Genomic DNA, 16,419 nt, shown 5'->3' with positions numbered 1-16,419 from the left:
ATTAACAATCGTTGTTTTCGTTCTTATTTTTAGATTTCTTCTGTACTAAATATAATAAAACATAATTAAGACACAATAACACGCCGAATAAATACTAATTCAGAAGACAAACAACAAAAATCAGCGTTATATTTACAAAATTTCCACAAGACTAGTTTCGATGGTTTTACCGAACCACCATCCTCAGCTGCAAAACCGCCTAAGCCGTACCCTCCTCAGCCGCGGTTTTGCAGCTGAGGATGGTGGTTCGGTAAAACCATCGAAACTAGTCCTGTGGAAATTTTGTAAATATAACGCTGATTTTTGTTGTTTGTCTTCTGAATTAATAATAAAACATGTTTTGTTTCACTGTTTGTGTCCTTCCTTTTTTGCGTTTTGTGTCTTCACTACCGTTTCCGACCATACATTGCTATGTGAATTCCCATCGTCTAGGTGTACTCTATCTGTCCTGAAAGTTTGTACTGACACACCCTGTATATAGGATAGATAGCTTATGTAGCTGAAAATGAAGAGCTTCAGACTGAGAAATTCAAGAGAATAGGTACGTGTATTTGAAAATAAAGGATTTTGGACTATGTACCTGAGCCATTTAAATTATCAACTTCTTCGGTTTAATGCTGTGAAAATTTTGTTTTTAGTTCTATTGCTGTGCTTATCTAACCTATTTAGTCTTCTGTAGGCTGGGAAAGTTTTCGTCACGGCACCTAATATATAAAACAGTAGGTGTCTAAAACGAACATAATGTTAAACGCATTTAGTGGAGCTAAAGCACAAAGCTGCACACAGAAATAAAAAAATTCCATTTGGCGGTTGTGATAATAATTTGCGTACCAATCAAAAGGGGTTGAAGTAAACTAATAATTTAAAATTACTTTCATCTAAAAGAACAGAAGATTCAATTTATATTTTCGAAGCTTTAGTTGACAGAAGACTTATCTAGATTTCAGTTAACGGGCAAGAATCACAATAAGAATTTGAGGGTCATTTTCCGCTCTCGATTTGCCTCGCAACCATGGCAAGGACAACAACGGCAGGTACAACAACGGTGGCAAGGACAACAACGGTGAATTTATTCCCAGTTCATTTCCATTTATCGTATTTCGCTTTGTGAAAAGCGCATGAATAAAGACTGAATTGAACTATAGTCTCAAATGAGCTAAAAAGAAATGTTGTGTGGTAATGAAGACACATGTTACACTCGCAAATGAAGAAAGGTTGAAAAGGCCTTGAAGTGCCTATTCTAAAGCAATAGACAAAAGCTGTACTTTTTGAATTATTTACAAAATTCTCAAAGCTTAAAGCATCGCATACCCGCAATATAGTTAGCTGGTCTTTTAGTCTTAAATAGAATGAACTTTTTATTCCAAAGGGGCAATTTGCCAAGATGGGCTATTAATTTCGCTTTGGCAGTTTGCGTTGATTTAGTATAAATGTCCGTTTCGCTTTTTAAACTGTTGCTACCAAATATTAGAACCCTGTATCATATTTAAAGAAATTAAATAATGAAGAATATGCATAATTGTACGTATATTTCTCGCATTGTGATAAAACAACGGTACCTAGAACCATCCAAGTTTGAATAACTACGTCTCCACCCGAATATGGGCATCTGGAAGCCCAAATTTGGAATTTGTTTTATTATCTACTAGCAGCTACGCGGCCAGCCTTCGTCTGTCTTTTAAATGTATGGGAAAATGCCTAAAGGGAATGCCAAACGTTAAATTTAAAAACTGCGCAGAATTTTACTCTGCAGAACAACTTCATAAAAAAAAACCCACAAATTTAAAAAAAATGAATTACACATAACAAAATTACAATGAAATAAGCAATATCCTTTAATACAAATATTAATTATCCTAATAAATACACTCATGTCCATAAATTAAGGATATTGCAAAATCAGGCAAAGGAAGAGTTAGAAGCAAAACAAATTTGACTTATTTGTAAAGCTTATTTATTAAACAAAAGGTAAAGGGCAAAAAAGATGCTATATGTTTGATATTATTAAAAAAGTTAGCGATTTTTCTCCCTGGAGCAAATTACAAAAAAAAAACCTATTTAAAAAAACTAATATTACATAATTGGTATGATTGTTAATACATTGTATGTCGCCCAGACGATGCAGTACAGTCCGTACAACGCCTAGGCATGCTGAGTATCAAATTACCGATCTGATCTTGGGGGATATTACACCGCTCAAAAAGCAATGCTCTCCGAAGTTCCGGTAGACATGTAGGAGGAGGTTGACGGGCTGCAACTCGTCGGTCAAGCATGTCCCACACGTGCTCTACTGGATTCAAGTCCGGTAAGAATGCTGGGCAGTCCATACGGGTGATATCCTCCGATTGAAGACATTCGCTTACGATGTTTGCACGGTGAGGACGGGCGTTGTTATCCATAAACATAAATTGTGCGCCCATGGCGCCCCGAAGCGAACGTATATGTTGTTCCAGAATGACGTCCCGACAGATTTGGCTTGTCATGGTTCCAATTTGAACATGCAGGTCAGTTCTGGAACCCAGAATAATTCCACCCCAAACGAGTACTCCTGCACCACCGTAACGGTGTCGTTCAATGATGTTTTCTTGGTGATAACGGGTACCTGGAGCTCTCCATATGAACGTTCGGCGAGAATCAGACTGCAAACTAAACCTGGACTCGTCGGAAAACATCACACAAGCCCACTGTTGCGGTGTCCACAATGCATGCTCTCTACTCCAGGCTAACTGCAGGCGACAGTGAGTTGCAGTAAGTGGAACGCATCTGACAGGTCTCGAGCATATAGACCAATCTGCCCTAAGCGTCTGTACACGGTCTGACTTGAAATTGTCGTACCAGTGGCTGAAGAGAGCTGACGAGACAGGTCTGAGACTGTGCTCCGCCTGTTTCTTTTGTCAGTAACAGCCAAATACCGGTCCTCATTCGGCGTTGTAACTCTGTGGCGGCCTGTGCTGTAACGTCTACGCACATTGCCATCATCTTGGAATCGTTGTCAAAGCCTGGAGATGACACTCTGGGCAATTCCAAGTTCGTCTGATACTTCCAGTTGGGTAAGCTCACATTCCAGACGGCCGATAATTCTACTACGTAAAAAATTATCCAAATGCGTCCTTTGTGTCATAACTATTCGGTTATTGCACTGAAATGCTTATAAAGCGCCTGCGAACAATTTTACTTCCTTGCCTGTATTCCTTATATATCACTCTCTTACACTCTCGTCATTGTGACGTACCATGGGTGTCATCTGGTTACTTCCTGAAATTTTCATATGATTCTTGAAGATGTGTGTAGTTATTTTACAGGTGATATATTTATTTTAGAGTTCGCTTTCCGGGTGACTCCGAATTATCCTTAATTTATAGACATGAGTGTATATTAACCAACTTCCCGTTGCCTTCTCTCAACAAACGTCCAGTATGCAAGACAAACATTAAATTTAAAAACTGCACAGAATTATCGCTCTCATTTTCCTAAGTGGCAACAGTGCTGATTTTCAACAGTCAGCAGTCCGATGTGCAATAAAAGGAAAAACTGTTGCCAAAACCACATTTCTAAACAAATGGAACTATTCAAAATAATGCGATAAAATCAATAAGATAAAATTTTTAAAAAATCCGATTCGAATTTTGAAAAACTCGCTTCCAGGTGCACTGGCTCTTGTCTAGATGCACCTATATACCAAATTTTGTAGCTCTGGGTCTATTAGCTTGCGCGCAATACGAACGAAAGAGACATACTCTTTCTTTTATTATATGTAGAGAAGATTTCATATTTTGTAAAGCAGTTATGAGTTTTTGATTAAGAAACTCAAATATTTCAAAGCGAGCAATGGCAACACTGTACGGAAAAAACAATTATCTCCAGCGCGCGAGACTGTGTATCGGAAATTCTAAAGATATGCTCTTTTAAATATTTTGTGATATTGCTGTTGAATTGAATTTTATAGTTTAAGTGCGAAGAACATGATATTTAATAAATAAAGGTAGCACGTAAAACGTTAAAAAAACGCTCTTTTGGGCGTAATATGAAATCTGAAAGCTTTCAGATTTTTTTTATTGCCTCCAGATTTGCATACGTTTCTACAACGAATAATTTAAATCAACTTTTAAATGAATAGAATAGAGAAATTCAATAATAAGGGATTCATAAATTTTAATACGTAAACTTTACAAATTATCCCTCTTTTGATTTCGGTTGATCTGGTGGAATACAAACAACCCAAAGAGGTCATTTATAAGTCCAAGGTCTTTCTTAATTAATTTCTTTGACTGGAGAAATATTTTTTCATAAGAATTAAATATGAAATTTCTCAGTTTAACAGAGGTAAAGTGTGCTTTCAATTTTGACTGATATAAACCGTAATTTTAACAAGTTAATGATCTTTTCCTTGAGTCTTTTCCAAGTTGAAGAAAATGTTCCTGTACTTGATGCACAATAATGATTCCTTTATTATAATAAATGTTGTTACATATTAAATGAATAAGATAACTAAATTCTAATTCTTTATTCAAAGTAAGAAATATCTGAAATTGCAATCAATCTCGCTGTTGTTTTGACTTGTCTGATATCAACAGAAGAACAAATCTACTATTATTATCCTCGCGAGGAGCTTAGAATTGTGCACCTTACAGGCGATAGTATAATAGTTCTGTCCTAATTTTAAAGAAGAAACCCCTGGAAGACGAACTCCGGGGAGGGGGGTCTTACTGCCTCTTTCCTATAACCACCAAGCCACTGGAGAGGCTTTCGGCTCACCATGTATTTTAAGTGCCATCATGCGGTAAACATGCTAACTTTATCTGGGAGTCAAAGTCTGTCCCATCGATACAGTAGTGGGCATCACTAATCATTATACAGACGAGGGTAGCAGTAGATATCTCTAGATGAACATAACAAAATGTTTCTTTCTTAAATGAAGAGTAAACTCCCTATCTCACACTATATTTTACTCCTTCTGCAGTACCTATTTAATAGAACTATTTTCACACAAGAAACTGTATATTATTCATGCAACTGGAACGGAATTTATTTTTATTTCTCCTTCTAATGTTTTGATGACATGTCAGTAGACTAAATCTTATATCTTTTGGTTCATTCTGTATTTACAACAACAACACATAAAACTTAATTGAAACTCACGAACCATGTCACCATCTATCTTTAAATAAGTGCTGATTTCAAATTAACGTTCCCTTGTTGAAATTTATTAAACTCGCTGGAAACAGTGACAGCAGTCACAAATTTCGAGTCAAATAAATTTAAAGCACTATCAACTTCAGAGCTGTAATTAGGCAAGTACAACATGATTCGAGGCACAAAATCTAAGATGGAAACGGCCTTGGAATAGAAAGGCGATTTCAAAATATCTCGCAACTGAGCCATCTGAAAAAGTAAAACTTTTACAATATAATAAAGCTGGTCATGATTTTTAATGACTTTCCTTCTGGCACTAAGAAGAACGTAAGAGAACAGTACACCAAGAATTTGCAACTGGTATAACTGGTCTTGTCGCATAGATTTTACTGGTTTGGTTTATGTGATTACAGCAAAACCTCGAAGGCTATGTGCCTATATAAGGAGAGAGATGCTTTCGTGAAGGACTTTCTAAGAAAAACTGGCTCGTATATACATTGCACATAGGGAAAACCACGAAAACGCTCATGCAGCCAGACCTAGCTACCAGTGTTCAACGACTTGACCGCTCGGCCTCTGGTGAGCTCACAGGTTTTACTGTATATAAAGATATTGCAAGGCGTAAAGGCAACTGAGAGAAAATAAGTAGAACGTTCGAACCGTTGTATTAGTTACCAGAATCATGTCTTACTACACTTTGCATTAGAGGCGAAAACCTAAATATTTAAGTAATTAACAATTCAGGGTACACTATAATAATAAATTACAGTGCATGAAAATAAAAGGACTTGTATAAGAGAATAATTTGTATGTACATATTTGCGATTTCATAAGAATTTAACTGATTCCGTACAAACTGAGTCGTCATGTGGAATTCCATCGAATACGTAACGAGTGCATGGTTCTTATCTCATTTCGCCACATAGCAGAATTTGAGATACATGTCTTTATCAGTATATGATAAAATCGAACTGTTATCGATTTTATTGTCATTAAGAATTGAAAGTATATTGTGTTCTCAAATGTGTGAACAATTTACTGTTTCTAAAAGTAAACAGTTCAACTTACATGTGTTTCGAAGTGTTCGTTTATTTTATCTATATAGTATATAGGGTTTGTGGGACAGAGAAAAGGAAGGAAGGAAGGAAAAGAAAAAAGTCAATTATAAACAGAACAATAAAAGTTTTCATCCTGAATAAAGCATATGACTAATAATTGTCATAAAATAAAATGTAGCATAAATTTACGTGAGAAAATTAATTTGACGACTATTAGTGAGTATTCAATGTTTTCATATCATATAATTAAAAAAAGTACTACTTACACGGTCTCAAATTTTTGAATCCGTCTCGCAAACTCAGGGATTTCGTTATCCTCTTCCTTTACAAAACTTCCTTCTTTAATTTCTTTTCCGAAAGCTTTGTTTACTACTAAAGTACTTGTTGTGTTCTTCTTTTCTGTTGAACTACCATGCCGTTTACTTTTTAATTTTTGTCTCTCTGTTTGAATTGCAGATACTGGACATACATAACAGGCATCTGAAACGCTTTTGTTAGGATCATAGAAGAAAATTTCAATTTCGTCGGTAAATTTTACCTTCTTTCTCTTATTTATTATCTTATCAATGTGACCACCAGGATATTTGTCTTCCTCTGCAGTTTTCGAATTTATTTTATTATATTCAAAAAGATTATTTTTCATACGATCTTCTGCTTCTAAATCCTCTATTTTCAACAAACATGTAGTTTTGCCTTGGAAAGGTTCACATTCACTGTATTTTCTTGACAGCTGCACTGGCTGATACTTAAAACGTGTCTCCTCCATATATTTTTGTTTAATATCTTCAATAATCTTACTTAAATAATAAGCATTACTGATACCTTTTTTCATTGCTTCATCTCTACATTTATGTTCTTGTGAAGTTTGGGTAAAATTATCGTGCGGTGCATTAATTATCTGGCCTGCTATGTTCATTTGGCTTTCACATTTGCAAATTGTTGTCAATGGTACATACTTGTGGCTAACTTCTGTTGTTAATGGCAAATCCTTGTGGCTCAATGCTGTTTTTGATTTCTCATGCAGTGAAGTACATGAGTCCCATGCGGACTTTGATTCATTAGATTTTGAATTACGATAATCTTGTATCAAGTTACTGTTGCTCTTGCGTCCTTCGGTTACGTCTGGTTTACTATCTGACAGATTGTCATCGATGTCCACTGTGAATATTCTTCTGACATTTTTTATTAGAATTTCTAAATGATTTACAATTTGTAATAATTCGCTCTTTGTGAGGTCAGATTTCATTAATTCTGATAAAATTAGTAATCTTGATGTTTGTTTAAATACATCAGATCCTAAGTCTTGCTCTGGAACATTAATTAAATTCCTGTCAAAGTCATTTTCTGTCTGAATACCTTTGCTTTCATTTGAAGTTGTTGATTTGGTATTAGGCAATAAAACTCTATTGAAATTTCTTGTACGCTTTTCAAAATCCCTTGTTAAATGAGTTTTATCTTGAGCAAATCTTAAAACGTTGTTTTCTGAGTCGCTTCTTAGTTTTGTTAAGGATACACTTTTATGATTAGTTGTAGAGATTAATTTCTCATCAAATGGAATATCCATACCACGCAGATGCATTGATTTATAGTCTCTTGGATTAGAACGAGCTCGTATAAAGGCATTATTGTTGCTGCAGCCCTCATTTACATAGAATTTGCTATCATCGATATCATCTGTCAGTATTTTTTTGGCTTTTTTTACTAGAACTTCTATATGGTTTACAATTTTTAATATTTCACTGTTCGTCAGATCAGACTTTGTAATATCTGTTAGTATTTGTAATTTGGATATTTGTTTGAATAAATCAGATTCCAATTTTTGCTTTGATCCATTCACTAAATACGTGATAAAGTCATTTTCAGTCTGCGTTCCTTTGTTTTCTTTCAAATTTATTGATCTAGAAATTTTAAGAGTAGGTGTCTTTTTCTTATTCTTCAAAGCAAAGCAGTTGAGTAGTTCCTTTGTAGACAAATCAGATTTGTCAGTTTCTAACATTTGATCTGTACAGCAAAATACCTCGTGTAAGCTTTCTTTACTCCTGTTCTTTTTGAGCGAGTGGACATATGACGCCTTTTGAATTATTGGGCAATTACAAGTTTCTTCAAAACGTGGTGATTCTTCTTTTTTAACATAATATTCCCAAGAACAATTTTCATTAGAATCCTTTACATCACAAGTTTCTGAACTTCTAACTGGTATGCAATATTCCAAGTTAGCGGTATCTGTATGTTTTATGCTTCTGAATGATAACTCCTCTGTTGGAATGTCACTTAATTTCTTAATAATATCGCATAATTTCTTAATATTCATCCCAAAATAGTCACTAAAAAGTGTTCTAAATTTTTCAAATATATTTTCAAGTAGTGCAATGCAGCTGTTCCAAGCTCTGCCAACTGTTCCGTTGCTCAGCATTCCAAGCATAAATTCTAAGGAAGAACGTAAGATGGAAAATTTTTAATACTGTTTTGGTATATAACACCACGTATGCAAAGTACGCTTGAAATAAAAAAAAAAGCTAAATATTAACCTAAGATTTTGAAATTCTATTTGCATTTTAGTATTAACTTACATCTGTTTCATATTTAACTCACATTTTTTAAACTTTGGGGATATTGCTAGACTCTTATTGCTGTGGAAGTACGAAATTTTTTATTTACAAGGCAAAAATTATATTGTTAAAAACGTAATATTTTGAAGATTACAGTTTTCAGATCCACTTCTTTTATTTATAAAAGGGTTTTACTAGCATATCTATAGGCGTTATGGTTAACTAACTTCAAAGGAAATGCAAGACTTGTAGTTAAATTCTCTTTCTGTAGAAACTTAAAATGTCTTATTGCCCTGTCTTAGTAAAACAACTGTAACTCAGAAGAAAGTTTAAATGAACCTTTTGATAATCACATAGTATGCGATCTACCGCTTTTAGTTATTTAGTTATTTTTTACAAGACTATACTAAATTCATCGTTGTTTTAATCGGCACTTTTCTGTTATTAGGACCAGGCTCAAATATCGGAAACGTTCGGAACATAAATATAATCGTCAAAATATTTACGATACTCTTAAACTGAAAAAAAAAATTGCAAGGGAAAAGCAACTTAACAAACATTCGAAAAATTAAAACTTTTTAACGCAAATTAAACAACTTGTCCAAGAGATGGGAAAATTAAATTTCAGTCTGTTAATTAATATTAACTCAGAAATATATTACATTGCGTACATATTTAAAATGTCTGAAAACATTTGCGTTGTAGGACACAGCTGCCGCTTTATAAACTCAATCAAATAAGAATTTAACTGGCTATGGCCGGTGCCCCGCTCACTTTCATTTCACCATTTCGCACTGTCCTATAACCTTTCAATAGCTTGAGTATGACAGCCAGTGTCAGATCGATGAAATTATATTTATGACTAACACGAAAATGTTCAAATATTGCTCCTTTTAATTCTTCACTGTTATACCCTTTCAAACATTCTGAGTATATTATAGTGCCATCAACAATATTTTATTCAATAACTTGAAGTAAAGTTCTGGCAAAGCGGTTAGGCACAGCAACTAAAAAACATTCTTTTGTTTCTACGCAAATTCCACCGTACACCACTTATCACCGAAGGATACGGCCAACGTTGTTTTTCCTATACGAAAACAGACTTCCGTATACTTCGATAATCAATGCCGTCTATTTTAACTGACGATTTGACATTAATGCCCCAAACGTCCCTCATAATAACTGTTCTAGGCAACAACAGTTCAATGATTCATATCAAGTTGATCCATTGAGTTCTCTAAATCCTATGCATAAATGAAGCAAATAGCTGTTAAAAAGCTGATAATCTATCCTTCAAACCAATTTTGAGAAAAAAATTCCCCCCCCCCTTTTTTTTTTTTTTTTTTTGGTGTGTGTGTGTGTGTAAAATTTCTCATTTTTGCAAATACTATATCAAAATATCATCATTAGTTAAGTCACAAAATTTAATACCCATAATAAAATTTCCAGTGAAATAAACTTCAAAAAACATTACTCTGATAAATCAAATTGGTAGATTTACATGAACCTCTTGGGGACTTTAGCAAAACATTCAGAGGAGTCTAGACCCGATAACAGAAAATTATCTGTCTGTTTTAAGGAAAACTGACCCGTATACACGTCACACATGGAGCAACCTACGAAAACACCCTTGCAACCAAACACGCTCGCCGGAATTCAAACCCCTGGCCGAAATACCAGTGTTCAGCGACTTTTACTGCCGGGCCGCTGGTAAGCCATTTATAGGGTGGCATCCTTAAAAAGAAAAGGCCCACCAGCCGGCCGAGCGGTAAAATCGCCGAACACTGTTATTTCGGTCCGAGGTTCGAATCCCGCGAACGGGCTCACTGCATGGTGTGTTTTCATGGTTTTCCCAATGTGTAACGTGTATACGAGCCAGTTTCCCCTAGAAATTCCTCCACGAAGGCATCCCTCCCCTTAAGCAGATAGGCCTCGAGGCTTTGCCGTAATTAAATAACCTATCCTAACCTTAAAAAGAAAGTACCAATATTTCTGTACTGAAGCAAAACTGTGCAAAACATCGCACTGGATTTACTTATATGAAGGATAACATATTCAAGATCTCATGCAGTAGGTAAGCTATGATATGTATTTTGAGGAAAAAATTTTAAACATTTTTGTTAATAGCACCGAAATTGACAAACTTAATTACACGATCAGTAATGTAAAATTCCATGTGTCGTCAAAAGTTTATGCAGTAGCCACTATAGCAAGGAAGTACCGATTTTTTATAATTAATCTTCATCGAGGGGTACTGTATTGGTAAGTCTTGGAGAAATTTTTATTTTGTAATAGTTCCTCACGGCAATAATCTGTTGCTTAAATTTTTTTAAGATTAGCGTATTTTCACTTGTTGATTTTCTAAATGAATTGCTATCTGTAATGTGATGATGATTAATTCCTCCGCCCCAAACGTTTGTGGCATAATTCAGTTTTAAGCATAATCTCACCTAATCATCATACAGATATCACTGAAGGAGCTTTTCTTTCGTGAATTTTCCTGTGTATAATGTGAATATAGGGTAATTTTATCTTAAAACGTTTTTCACGAAATCATCCCTCCCCTTAAGCAGATAGTTAGATTCCCCCGGTTCTCTGCCGTAATCCAAGTAACCTGTACTTTTTTACTTCCTTGTACGAAGTAAAAAGGAAGCATTGTAATCGAAAAAAATTACGGGTATCATGTTTAAAAAAAATATCCCTTTTGACCGCTAACGAATGCCATTGAAGGATGTTTTTGCGCGACATCTGTACGTAATGACAGAATAAAGGACTCTTTTCCCCAAAAAAAAATTTAAAGACTGATTAAAATGAATTCTGAAGAGAATGTTTCGTGGCGTCTGTATCTCGTATAACTGAAACACGAGTAGCCTCAAAACGTTAAAATTTTGTGTATAGGGGACTGCTATAACATGTACATGCGCACCTCCCATTTTAGTTGCAATCGGCCGCACCAAAAATATATATAAATATATATATGTACATATACTCTGTTACTCGGTTCAGTGAGCTCAGTTTCTTTATTCTTATATGTTTGTAAATTGTGCATTTTTAAAAATGATTGAATTATGTTGCTTTGGTTTAGATTTTCAGATCTTTAGTTAATCTACATGCAATAATTGTGGAATTATCAACAATTTAAAAGTTTTTCAAGTGCGGTTAAGCCTAATTTCTGATTACCATGGCAGCCATGTTTGCTTACATTTGAAACTTAGCAGAATAGTAGATTTGTTGCCAATCTTAAGAAACAACAAAGTAACGTCTTCTTTTAGTATTGCGAATTAAATCATGCTTTATTCATTCTGGAATTAACATTTAAGTTATTAGCTTGTTTTGGCGTAGAAACTTATTTTAATTGTAAAAAATTTTTTTTAATTGTTTTAACTGTATTTTGTGTTTATGTTTTTCAATAGCTTTCAAATTTTAATGAAAATATTTTGAACGTTTATGTATGTTGCCTTGCCGCAAAGTGAGAACTGAATTAATTAGTAGAGCATGCACGTTAGGTAAGCGGCGCTGAATCGTCTGCGAAAAACTGTTTCATTTTTATTTGGTTAATTTCTTTTATGCATCGCTTTAGATTTATTATAGTATTTGAATAGAACTTGGGGTAATTCTTCAGATGATATAATTTTTTGCATTCGGAGTTATAAAATGAATGTTAATGCTGTTAAGTGAACGTAGCGCTGAAGTGTCGCTATGGTAAATAAATATAGTGAACTTTAAAAGAGTGCATTTACTCTACTATAGTTTATGCGCTATCCACGAAGTAGATTTAATTCAAAATCCGTTAGCTGTTAATTCAATATGTTTAAATGACGAATTTCGGAGTTCGTTTTTATCTGAAAGATTACATTATTTAACTGCACATAATCTCGAATATGCAGGGAAATTGCGTATAATTTAATATTCCGTACAAGGAAGTCATGTGGTGTGCACATCAGATTTTTTTAATATAGACATCACAAGTGGTCTCCAAAACTAACAAATTTATTAGAAAAATTTGTAATCTGTAAATTTTAAATATCACCAAAAAAATGCAGTGGCCGCTTTAACTGGAAAATACCATTTTTTAAATTGAAAAAAAAAATTTTCATTCTTTTAATTTGAAAAAGAATGGGAAAAAGCGTGAGATCACAAGAAAGGTGCTAAAACGTGGAGGTTCAATCAGTCCCAAGTTATAAGAGGGAAATTAACCAGACCCTCCATTAAAAAATAAATTAATTAAAGATTTTTTTTTGTTGCCGAATTCTAGAAAAACTGCTGTCTCAAACTATCAACGTGAAAACAAACTATCCATATAGAATACAAAAAAAAAAAAAAAAAAAAAAAAAAAAATGCAACCCCTAACAAAAGTCATAGCATGTGATATAGTATTTCTGAGTTCGTTTTTATCTGAAAGATTACATTATTTAACTGCACATAATCTCGAATATGCACATTGCTCACAGAAGTCCTTGCCCATTCCTTATTTTTGTTGTTTATGAATTATTTATTTATTTGCTTGTCGTAGACAAGTACTTCCAGTTACAAAAGTGTGTCTGACTGTGGCCCGGTTTGTCTGACTGTGTTTTAAGTGACTTCATTCTGCTGACCGTGGTTGGGGCCCCTGTTGATAGCAGATATTTTTACCATCCCTCCAGAACAGGGACGTAGAATGCGAATTGCTGAATATTCCTGTCGACCAGTTTATTATTGTCTTAGTTTATCTTTATGCATTTTTTCTAAATTGAATGGTTCCTTTTGATATTGTGAATGTAATTGAAATTAATTGTGTATAATACAGTAATGGATGTATTATATTTTGTTTGTTTGTTTGTACCATAGCTTTTATTTAAATTAATTGGACTCAGTTTTGAAAGTATTTCTTATTTGCAGTACAAATTATGAAAGTATACTCGGTTTATTGTTTGAATGCTATAGGTACTACTTGTAACATGCTTTCTTTAGGGTTTATTAATGACTATGTTATGTCCTTGTGTTCTTGAAGGCCTTGTATGCCACTGTAAACTTATTTTGCTTAGTGATAATAAATAGCTTCTGGAGGCAGAGGCTTTAATCCGTGTAAGGCAGACATCATGTCAGCTAGGTAATGGAGCCCCTGTTCTCTGGTTAACAGCCTTAGCTGGTCGGCTCGACCGTAGCGGCCTTTTGGATCGCCTTGAGGGATTGGGACTTTTAACTGTGTTAGGGCAGCCTCAAGCTTGCCAGCTCTGAGTGCCCTTCCTCCTAGCACACCGTCTTATATCACCGAAAGTTATAACCAGGCCAGGAGTTCGTATCAGGTGTTTCCTTCTGTCTTATTTGAACGTGCAAATACTTGATGCCGATGTGTATGTAAGGATAGACGCATTCGATAAGTTGCTTAATCCTTAGTTTGTGTCTACTGTTGCAAACATAGTAATTTGTGGAATATTTTTCTTTTTTGCGATTGCTTTTTGTTATTGTTTTTCTCTATAAAAAAAAGGGTAAGTACAGTTACGTATTATGTTAAACTTAGGTTAAGTTTTTAATTCGGAGAAGCAACGATTTGAGCATAATTACTCGAAAACTGTTTTACCTATCATGTTTGAACCATTGTCGTAATTTTGGCCGCGTAAATTACTAATATTTAAACCATTTTCTTCTAAATTCTTTAATAAGAATGTTGTTCGTCCTTCACTGGTCGTATCTATTGTAACACCAAAAACTAAAACCTTTCTTCAATACTCATGTCTGTATTTTCTAAATTAAGATACCTCATACAAAGTAATATCTGCTCTGATGACTCGCACAAGGGCTACCAAGTAAAATATAAAAATAAACCAAGTAAAATAGAAAAATACTTTGCCTGTTTGATCTTATTTAAAATAATTTGCTTTATATTATTCCCTAACATGCTAATTGCTTCATTTTGAATTTTATCTTCAAGGTAATGAAGCATATTTTTTAGTTTGAATTTTATTAATATATACAGATATGATAGAGTCAAATTTTGTGATCATTTCTATACACTTTAAAAAATTATTATTTCTTTCGAATAACTTGTTACTGGAACCACTTTTGAAGGCTAAGTTTTGTTTGGATAAAAACTGAATGGCATAGATAATTCTTTCAATAACATCGCGCCAATGCTTAGTCTCTTTTTTTAATAAATTTTGAAATTCCAAATCAACAGGTTTATTCTTTCGTAATCGTTCTAAGAAATCAGACCAAAGATGTAGATTCCGGAAATGCATTTTATTTTTTTCATGAAGTTTTAAGTGGTTCCCTTCGTTAAATTCAGAACTGCTCAGTTTTGCGTTTCGAAACTGTTAAAAATTTTGCAATAAAAGCAATAAAAATAATTTTTTCAGCAGAATTTAGCAACCTTTTAACTCTTTCGTTGTTTGGCAAGCTTGGACAAAAGTACATCTAAAAACATTTACGTCCATTTTTGTTCTTTGGGAAACCGAAAATCGAAACCAGGATATCCAGAACCATTTTCTATTAAGGCTTGAACCTGGGATGGCAATAATGGACTTGGGCATAATCCAGAATTATCAGGCACAGAAAAATGCGTATCTACTGCAGAAAGTGTAGATTTCACTAGTATATCTTCTGTTTTTTCGACCGGCTGAATTGAAGTTAAAGGTAATTTCCAGGGTGAAAACACTTTCTCTTTCTGATTATTAAGTTTCCTTTGGCAATTTCAATGGCAGCTGAGATGTTGATGGACAACTAGTGCTAGTAGCGTTAGCTTGGGTATTCTCTGAGTTTGGGGAAAAAACTAAGTAATTTTAAAGTCATGGTTTATTAAGTCTTCCTCTACCTTTCTTTTTTCTTCATTGCATTCTGATCCTCAGACAGTTTTTTTCTGTTTTTCTTCCGACATCTGGGGAAAAGTGAAAACAGAAAAAGCGGAAGTAAAAATAAAAGTAGAAAATAACTATTATACGAACTATTGCGTAAAACACTTCTTCTTAAGAACACTCGAAAAGTCACTGTTTGCAATATTTTACCTTTCTTCTGAAAAACTGAGTATATCTTAAACTATTGCTTGGAAAATATATGAACTATTAGATAAATATCAAATAATTCAACGATGTGTAGTACTCTTTTGTTTATTAAAGTAAATAAATTAAACTTAAAGTATGTATTTAAGACGTAATGAAATAAAGGAATATTTTCCTTCGATTTTACATATACCTAAAAATCGAAAAATGGCTAGTTTTTAATTTCAGAATACCTTGTATATTTTTACTTCTTCAAATCTCAAATAGGTATATTTTAAATTCAGTGGTGCTCCGTAAATATGTCAATTCTTTCTTCTCGAAAGATAATAATTTTTAGTTTAGTAAACAAATGGTTCATGTAAAAAAAACATTTTTCGATTAATTATGCTCAAATCGTCGCTTTTTTGAATAAAAACCTAACCTAAGTTTAACATAATATGTAACTGCACTTACCTTTTTTATGTAGAATAACAGCAGACACAAAGATTAAGTGATTCTACGGCGCCGGTGTCTACCCTTACATACGCATCGGCATCACGTATTTTCGTTCACATATATTTACAAGATCGGCTCAACTTATGCCAAAAACTGAAAAAAGCATTGACTAATAAAAAATCAAAGCGATATAAATACTTTAGATCTTATGTATGAACTGCAGTTTTTGCAAACTTTTGGAGGAAATGTAGCGTTGCCGGTTGAAACTCT

General features: G+C 33.9%; 2 protein-coding genes across 5 annotated transcripts in view; one reads left to right on the top strand and one right to left on the bottom strand.

Moving 5' to 3' along the window:
* The window catches only part of LOC146995362 (uncharacterized), a 46,648-nt gene extending 38,034 nt beyond the window's left edge, over window positions 1-8,614 (bottom strand). For both annotated transcript variants that reach the window (XM_085823514.1, XM_085823512.1), the window contains exon 1: window positions 6,458-8,614. In XM_085823514.1, the coding sequence (XP_085679640.1) occupies window positions 6,458-8,613 (2,156 nt within the window). In that variant the 5' untranslated portion in view covers window position 8,614. The remainder of the gene's footprint in view (window positions 1-6,457) is intronic.
* Window positions 1-16,419, top strand: part of LOC118196133 (major facilitator superfamily domain-containing protein 12-like) — a 207,559-nt gene that overhangs the window by 46,699 nt on the left and 144,441 nt on the right. Inside the window, exon 2 of one of the 3 annotated variants that reach the window (XM_085823515.1) lies at window positions 6,648-6,718. The exons of 1 other annotated variant lie outside the window; for it this stretch is intronic. The gene's annotated coding sequence lies outside the window, so the exon portion shown is untranslated. Of the gene's footprint in view, window positions 1-6,638; window positions 6,719-16,419 lie in introns of those variants that run through there. One more of the 3 variants, XM_035367533.2, reaches the window with a different exon arrangement.

This window comes from Stegodyphus dumicola, chromosome 9 (genome assembly GCF_044657685.1).
Source record: "Stegodyphus dumicola isolate Sdum_Otavi_A_Nest chromosome 9, ASM4465768v1".
Lineage (NCBI taxonomy): Eukaryota > Metazoa > Arthropoda > Arachnida > Araneae > Eresidae > Stegodyphus > Stegodyphus dumicola.
The sequence above is the reverse complement of the archived record's forward strand: the minus strand, read 5'-3'. Positions and strand labels throughout refer to the sequence as shown.